The 8973-nt window shown below is 43.8% G+C and overlaps 1 protein-coding gene and 1 pseudogene across 1 annotated transcript; one reads left to right on the plus strand and one right to left on the minus strand.

The window, feature by feature from the left end:
- Positions 1-4658: 4658 nt before the first annotated feature.
- On the plus strand, positions 4659-5424 carry LOC119310186 (annotated as a pseudogene).
- A 758-nt stretch (positions 5425-6182) lies between these two features.
- Positions 6183-6641, minus strand: LOC119310187 (NADH-ubiquinone oxidoreductase chain 1-like). The gene has a single exon (XM_037586004.1). It carries the CDS (start codon positions 6552-6554, stop codon positions 6183-6185), a length of 372 nt encoding a protein of 123 aa, XP_037441901.1. The 5' UTR covers positions 6555-6641.
- Positions 6642-8973: the final 2332 nt, after the last annotated feature.

Genomic DNA, 8973 nt, shown 5'->3' on the forward strand with positions numbered 1-8973 from the left:
AATTGATCCTCTGATGTTGGCCCTTCTGCATCATCCAGCAAGGCTCGGAAGTCTGAGCTATTAAGGTGCGGTTGACGGATAAGAGGCCTTCAATATGTTAAGGGAGAGAGGGGAGAGTCATTCCAGAGTTGGGTGGGAATCATTGATAGAAATTTGGATTTTCCCAGAGGTACGATAGCGTCTGAACTAAAGAAAGGGAATATGGAAGGTGAATGTGGTAAAGGATACCAAGAGTAGGTTCCCTGAATGATTTTTAGGCGTATTTTCTTTGAACAAATAAATCTATAAAGAAAATAGGATGGATCTTCCACCTATGCTATGAGTGAATCTTATCATCACTGGCGAGTGGTATCGTATCACCGTCTTCGTCCTGAAAACATCTGCAGAGCTAAGCCAGTGTATGCTTTGACACTACTTATATTCGCTACAAGTATTACACTCGCTTTGCTACACTCTTCTCTTATGCTTCGCGCTTCGCATAGGCTAAATAAGCCGCTCATCCCTGGCGAATCCTACCCACATAGGAATGCGGAACCATCGGGGAAAGGCAAAACATATTCAATCCCAGGAGAGAAGTCACTGGTTCGATAGGACCAGGGAGAGGACCCTGATCACCTTGCCAATGAATTCAAGGCCTTAGGAAAATCATCCTACAATGGACCATAGGGACCGAGAACGAAGAAGACATAAAAATAAGGTTAGAGGGGATAAAAAGAAAACCTCCTCCCATTCAAAGTCGTCTTCAAGTACCTTTTTGATTCTTTACCGAGTATGGATGGATCAACTATAGGTTCGAGTTTAGCCAAGATACGTACACGGCTAAGTGTATGAAAATCCAAGAGAGAATCAGAAAATCTAAAAGCTAGGAAGGAGAAGACCGGGTGATTGAATATGACTTGCTAACAGATCCTACTCTTCCTTAAGCGCTAGTTCTATTCATGATGGTTCAGTTTCGAGAGCAGCTAAAGTAGTTACCTAATAAGATAGATGAATATTCCACGATCTACGATTATAAAAATCTTCTTATAGAAGTCTAGTTCTTTCTTCTTTTAGAAAAGGAAGTCCTGCTCTCCTTTCTTGCCGCTACTTGCGTTGCGAGCCAATCTTCAAACTGTTACGGAGAAGTCGTTTACTGATTAGCTGCTTGAACGTGGAAATATTTCGGCATATCTGCTCTTAGGTTAGTACGAGAACTCGACTCTACTCGTGCTATAGTCGAGGATGTACTTATACTACTCTAAAGAGGGATCAATTAATGGGGTGCATTTTTCTTAGGGCAATTCTAGGCAAGACCTTGAATCACAGGGTTTGTTCCTGGCAACCCAGCATTCTTTATCTTGGCGTAGATTGGTGTGATGGGACGGATGCTGTGAAAAAGCTTTTTTCTTTGACCGGAATCAACAGGTGTGAACCCATCTAGGACGAGTCAAACATAGGGGGAAGGGCCTCATGGCAATATCCGACATACTAGTAATCGATTATTTGGCCTTTTGCGATCGAACAACCTATGAACAGTTGTAGCCTACATAACCTACCTACCCAGACCAAGGGAAGAAGGTATCAGATCACTGTAGTTCTAGACCCCTTTTTTCAAATAAAGGAAGTGACAACATTTGCCCGAAGAGGTTGAATCAATAGTAAGAAGATACCACCCAGGCACAGAATCCGAAATAACAATTAGGAATAGGACTAGGAGAATGAGGTCTAATTTACGTAGTCAAGCTGTAATTGGGCTTAGTGCTCCGATTGCGCCTTAGGACTAGGACTGATAGGTAAATGCCCCTTACTCAACCAATGAAGGCGGGTAGGGATTTTCTTTCTTTTGTTTAGGATTGACAAGAGGATGGCTGCCTCGGCTTCAAAGCTGTTAGAGAATGCGCTCTTATCACTATAGGGACGCGAGAGAAATTCCTCGAAGGTAGTATTAAAGGGATGGGGCATTACCGGTGTTAGCGACGAAGGGATTGTTTGCAAGAGAAGGTTGCCCTGTTAAGGTACGAACAGGGGGCATGCCACGCATAATAGTAAAAAAAGGGCAGAGAAGAGGATTGAGGGACAGAAGGAGCTGGAGGCTAACAAGGAATAGAAGAAGCTATTCCACTCATAGCTCTTCTTCTTTTTTTAAAGCTTAACTCACATTTCGGGAGCGGATGCTGCTCGAGCTAAAGATATGCCCGCAACTCTTGAACAGCTCTCACTTGCCTTGGCCGATAGCTTAGATGACCGACCGTTAGGCATGGTTACCAATGATTTCACAGTATATATCTTGTTTGGTGAGCCAACCGGCTTCACCCGAGGATGAAGGTAGTAGAACAAAGAGGAGCCGCATCTTTTCCTGGCCGGAGAGTAATCAAGGTCCATCTCATTAAGGCCAAACATTTATTCTCGTTCCCGATAACAATAGGGAACATCTGGTCTTGTTTGGTTCTTCTTTCAAGGATTTTTTTCTTTCTTGCAATTCTGCGAACTTTGAATGCATCATTTCCTCCATTTCTCGGAACTTATCACGGAATCTAGGCCCACTAGGACTCGGCGGGATTTCTGGTAAATCAAGCTCTCTCAGGGGTGGAAGCCAGCCCCCACTACTCGATGTTATCACTCTGCAGGATTCGACAATGGATTTGTCTTCCTCAGTCTCTTCGAACTTTTCCAATCCTGCTATTTTCCCCAAGTCTTCTTGAGTAATATGATCCCTGAGGGTCAATCCTTTCCCTTCCCTCCTTTGCCCTTTCAAATGAAAAAGAACTACCAATGCAAAAATGAAATGAAATGAACAATTGCTACTTCTTTATTAAATTACACCAAAAAGAAATTCTGTAAAAAACAAGAGCCAACCTAAAACTTAACTACCCCTTGCCCTCCCACCGAACCCTTCTTTCTATCCAAAAAAGGAAGAGCGCACCAAAAAAAAAGAATCCAGAAAAAACTCCGCAACTTACGCTCTCATTGCAGCGGCACCTGTTAAAGTGGCGGCAAGAAAGAAAAGACCAAAAAGAAGGTTTTTTTAATACCCCTGACGAACCGAACCAAGCAGTCTGATCATCCTTGCCCATCCCCCTCTTCTGTCAACCGTTGAAAGAGCATAGCCCAGGAATGAACCATATCGATCCAAGGTTGCAAGGAAAGAAGAAAGGTAAACCAGACCATAGGAATCTTCTGATGAAGTCAATCAGAGAGGACGGTTAGGTTCTTTGTTGCCTCATATGCTTAGCTTATAGAATTACACGGTTTATCACGATAGACATTCCAATCAATGGTTGGACGATCAATACCATCGAACTATTCCATTCCACTGCTGAATGACGGAAACGGAAGCTTTTTCTTACTGATGGACTCATCCTGGGAGTTCAGACTGATGGTTAGATGGTTGTTCGCTTGTGTGCTTATTTTCCTTCCCCACTCAAAAACAAGTGTTACAAAATGTTCTTCAATTCAAATAGGTATGATCCCGTCCATCCTTCCAGAGCTAGGCACCTGCTTCAGAATGAGAATCTTCGACATAGATTGTTCCTTCAGTTTAGCAATCAATTAGATCCATACTGACTTAGCTTGAAGCATGGCTTGCCGTTTCGAGGCTCGATGCTAATCTTGGGAACATTATTGATACATCGACTTTCAAGCATCTCGTAGTTGAGCGGCACTGCCATCAACAGTACCAAGATGGAAAGGGACTGCTGAACATGGATAGAACGAGAGTCGAACTCACATGTCTCTCTTTTCCTGTTAGTTAGGAAAGAAAGCCCATATAAACAGCTCCATATTAGTGAATTGCCTCTGACTACTCTTCCCAGGCTGGTCAAACTATAGGATTCCCATTCACTTAGTAAACTTATTGGACAGACGGGTCAACCACTTAACCGAGGGGAGTAAGGTTCGTCACCACAGTCCCGATAGAAGGTCGAGTTTAAAAACAAACCAAAGACAAAGCAACGAATGAAAGGAAGGACGGCTCGCTTCGCTTTACAACCAGGGCGGGTCTCGCTGCCGGATCAATGTGCAGGATGCACGATCTACAAAAAACAATAGAGAGAGCCAACCAAGAACGAAAGAACCTGGAAACAAACCCGCGAGCGAATACCAAACAGAGTAAGAAGGAGGAAGGGCCGAAGGCGGCTTACTAAGCGAGAAGGCTCCAAGCAATAACGCATTAGAAGGGAGCTTGCTGCTTTGCAACCTAAGCGGTATAGCTAAGCTTACTCATCAAGGGCTGATAGATAGAGCTGCTCTTGTTGCTAATGGGGAAAGATTGGAGTGAAGTTTAGTATGCTTTCTAAGATCAGAGGAGGAAAAGAATGAAGGTGTGGGCGGGAAGGAGGAGGCAAGGCCCCCTCAATGTGTATTCGACTACTCATTACGGAACCACCGATTGATCTGATTAGACTTCCCGCGGGGTAGCGCGGGGAACTTGCTGAATCAACTCCTTGGAATCGGAGGCCTGACTGAGGGTCAATCCAATGGTAACCTCAACCTAGGAATGCCTGTTTCACTTCCTTGACAGAGCCAACTGAGATGCTCTGTCTCGATGTTGACCTAACATGGATTGATTCTAAATTATGAATCCAAAATCCTGATCTCGCAAAGGATCCGCAATAGCTGTGTGTACTCGAGGACTCTTAGGGAAAGAAAAGCACTTTTATCTCTCAGCAGTTAGACCGGCTATGGGTGGGTTGGTTATATACTGCGCCTTCCTTCTTCGAACCTTTTGGTATGTATTGCCCCTAACTATAGATCAGATCCACCGGACCAGAAACTCAATTCCGCACTGCTGCTGAGTCGTCGGACTTATCCACCTCAGGGATTCGTGGAATTTCTAGTTTTGAATTGCGTTGGGGGAAATCTACCAAAGCTAGGCAGATAGATAGACTCCTTTCCCACTGCTAAGGGAGAGTAAGAAACTAAATCAAATGATTGTTTTTTTTTCACCAGCGCCCTTTTTTTGCGGGTACTAAGAGTCCTCTCACTACCAACCAGCAGACATCATCATCTGGCTGGGTCTTGCCGGTATCAACAACGAGAAAGAAGAACCAAATGGAAATAGCAACTAACTATGGCTCTTGGCCCAGACAACATCCTAGGCGTAGGGGAGATCAAAACAAGAAGTCACGCCTAGACGACGACGCCCGTCCTGGGCTGCAGTAAGTAGATCGAGAGGTTGTTCCGCCCCTTGTCCCCGAAGATGGGTAATATGTTCTCATACAATGTTGCTCCAACTTTTTTCTAGAGGGCCTAGCTGGTGAGCGATCCCAGTCCGCGGCAGAGAACAAGACAGCAAGCGAGCGTACCTTTGTTCGCTTCTTTTCCACCAAGCACAGAAGTTTAAGGAGAACTGTAGGTCGGTGGCTACCTAAGGAAACTCCGATTCGATCCGCCCCCCGGCTGGGAGGCATCTACCTCATCCCGATCACAAGGAGAGGTTCACCATGATGGGGGGTCAGGTACTTTAATTCTTTGCGTTCCGGAAAGAATGAAATGCTTAGGGGACCATCCTTTTTTTGCGGCATGCTCTCTGATTTATGGATTCACAGGGGGCCGAGGGCCAACCTTAGTTGACTGACAATGACAAAGGCTTGCGAAATAAAGTAGCGCCTTTGAAATGGAATCTTAATTAACTATCAGTGGTGCGAAGCAGCTTAGCCCCGGGGAGCTAAAGGTTATACCTTTGTAAGCGAACTGTGGTTCTTCTATGTAGGGTATTCCTCCTTTACTCTCTTAATTAACGTCGAGCTAAGTGACTTTGTGTAGCGTAGTAGAATGAAGGCTACGTACGCACTGACACTCTCTTATCCCTAAGCCTCTTCGCTAACTCGCTCGCGTACAAAAATGAGTAGGCGAGGCTAGGCAAACTCAGCCGCTGACTTTGACTGTACTGTAGTAGACTTTCTAGCCTTTTATTTTAGAACCCTTTCTCATGTTCTTTCATCCATCAAGTAGGCGAACCGTCAGGTCCTTAGTAGTGTTGACAAAGAAGAAGAGCCGGTGAAAAAAAAGCTAGAATTTCCAATAGTGAGACCAGCTTGACAAGCTACCTTTCCTCTTGATATGAGGTGCGAAGAGAAACATCTCTTTTTTATGACTTCCACTTCTCGATCCCGGCCCGGAAAAGTGATCGACCCCTTGATGAATGAAAGAAAGGGTTTATGAGCCCTAGCCGTGTAAGCCCACACCTGTGTAGAGTAGATCGTTCAACACCTGCGGCACAAACCCATTTTTGACCAATTGGTCTGTATATCATAGGCGACCGAACGGACGCCCCCCATCTTACTAGACCAACCTGCTATAATTATTCCATAAACACCTAGCGAAGATATGGCAAACAAATAAAGTAGCCCTATGTTCGGATCTGACAATACCATACCATAATCAAAAGGTACAACGGCCCAAGCGACCAGACTTAACATAAATGTAGCCACTGGAGCCATTCTAAAAAGGGAGAAACTAGCACTACTTGGTGAAATAGGTTCTTTTAGAATCAATTTCAAACCATCTGCTAGAGGTTGTAACAATCCGAACGATCCCACTACATCAGGACCCTTTCGACGTTGCACAAAAGCCATTACTTTACGTTCAGCTAGCACTAAAAAGGCTACTCCTAGTAGAAGTGGTAGAATTAAACAAAGTATTTCCGCTGGAACAGCTATGTACGTTTTCTATTTTCTATTCACTCATGATCGGGCCTAACCTGGTTGACCCGATCAAACTATTTCACTTATGATCTGGCCTGGTTGACCCAATCATGATATTGAAGGATGGGACCTTTTATCGAAAAACTCCGGATCCCGAGAAGTTTTGAAGATGGTGCTCTTGTTACGTTACTTCGAATGGAATCCTCACTTGACTAAGCATAAGCGAAAACGTGGCTGAGAGTAAGCAATCCCCTTTCCTAGTGGTTGAGTCATGATCAGAAATATTGCGAAAGAAAGTGAAATGTCCTATCATCGTCCCAATTTGGGTAATCCACGATGTCTCCATTTTATGTATTAATCTTGACTCGTTTTTGGTGTATCGATAGTTTGTTGTATTACACTTTGAACTAACCTAGAGGCCGTGCTTAGGCGAAAATCGATATCAGTGAAGTAATCCCGGAACTCTAGAAATCGTGAAGAATTTCTTCCTTTTTTTTAAATATCGCGAATATAGTGGATAAAACTCTAGAACATTCCTTTGAATGGAATTGTTCATTGAGTTCGACTTGTTGTTCGACAAAATAGAAAGCTGTCTCTCGTATGTTATTGTAAGGTGATTCATTCAGAATATTTCTTATGTGCGGTTTCAAGATGCTAAAAAAGTAGATTTGGTAATCGGCTTTTGAGCTCCATTATGTGGACTTCATCAATTTTTGAATTATGGACTTGGCGGTAGTGGTCAATACTAACTGCACCATCTAAATGCTCCCTGACCAAGTTTGCGTACTCGTCAGGGTTGAGTTGAGGGGGCAGCCCGTGCGCTAATTGTGCTTTGAGGTGGCTATACGCGAAAAAAGCTCGCTTTCTACTGAGGCCTGTTCTGTCCTAAACTGTTCCAGAATGTTATTTGTTTCATAGGAAGATTCCAAAAGCACATTGATGCCGAAAGAATCTTCGGAACCGGTGGAGAGGCTATTCTGATTGAAGGCTAGACAAATAACATGACTGAGGTATGTAAATAAAACCTGTGAAATAGCTGTATAATATGATCTAAATATAGAAGAATACCAAAGATAATGGATTGCAAAATAAGCTTTTTAGCTTTCTTTTTATTTTGTGTGCGCTTTTCGCCTGCCTTCCCGACCGCGGATAGGCTACGGGGCTTTGCACTTCGGCCCCATTGTGTGAATACCACATCAAGGTGACAGGATTCAAACCTATGGCCCTCTGTACCCAAAACAGATGCGCTGACCAGACCGCGCTACACCTCGTCTCCCCCTCAGAACATATGGATCTACCCGATCCATAAAGAAAAGAACCACCGCTTTTAGGAAATTTTGACAATTCTCTTTCACTTGCATTTTATTTCGTGAAGGCTCGCTCTCGTTCTTCTTACATCTTGCCCTTTTTTTCTTGAGAATTGTATCTGTGGCTACTGCTGTTTTGCCAGTCTGTCTGTCCCCAATAATGAACTCTTGCTGACCGCGCCCTATAGGGATCATCGAATCGATAGCAATAAGCCCTATTTGAAGAGGTTCGTATACGGAACGCCTGGAAATTCTACTTGGAGCAGGAGATTCAATTAAGCGAGATTTGGATGCTACAATTTCGCCTCTCCCATCAATAGGTTTAGCCAAAGCATTTATAACACGACCCAAGTTATATACGCTCACGGGTATCTGAGCAATTCTTCCTGTTGCTTTTACAAAACTTCCCTCTTGATGCTAAACCATAGCTCTAACTGAGTAAAATTCCACAATTTCTAAGAACGATATGCTTTTTTGCATTTTCCACTGTGAAAGCTTCTCTCAATCCCTCCCTAGTCCTTTCTTTCCTGGGCACATGCTTACCTGGTTGACCGCCCACATTCATTCATTGTTCGTTCTGTTGTGGAATCGAACCACAGGGCTAGCGCAATTGGGATTTAGAGTCCCATGCGTGAAACTAAAGAGGATTTTCAGTCCTCTGCTCTACCAGCCAGAACCTAGAAGGACACTTCACACCCGATTTGACACAGCTAGACTGGAAACACTGCTTGTCAAGAGCACAGACCCCAGTATAGAATACTTTTTTGAGTATGTTGGTAAGGTCCGGTCATCCGCTTTTGTGCTTGCACTTCTGCGTAACTAGGGGTGCAAGTCCAGTACAGCATACTCTCATAATTGAATCAAAAGCGTCGATACATGAAAAATCTCTATATACGATATTTATGACACAGAATGTTGTTCTTTCAACATGATTCCTCAACAATTTTTTCATTGTAACTGACTCTCCGTTCTCTCCGTTCCACTTTGGTTTTCGACTAATAATTACCATCATGAATTTCTCTTACTGCTTGGTTCCGCATTGT

Source organism: Triticum dicoccoides, chromosome 5B (assembly GCF_002162155.2).
Source record: "Triticum dicoccoides isolate Atlit2015 ecotype Zavitan chromosome 5B, WEW_v2.0, whole genome shotgun sequence".
Classification (NCBI taxonomy): Eukaryota; Viridiplantae; Streptophyta; class Magnoliopsida; order Poales; family Poaceae; genus Triticum; species Triticum dicoccoides.

Coding starts and splice junctions, on each gene's coding strand:
- LOC119310187 (XM_037586004.1), bottom strand. CDS start 6,554: ATGGCTTTTGTGCAACGTCGAAAGGGTCCTGATGTAGTGGGATCGTTC.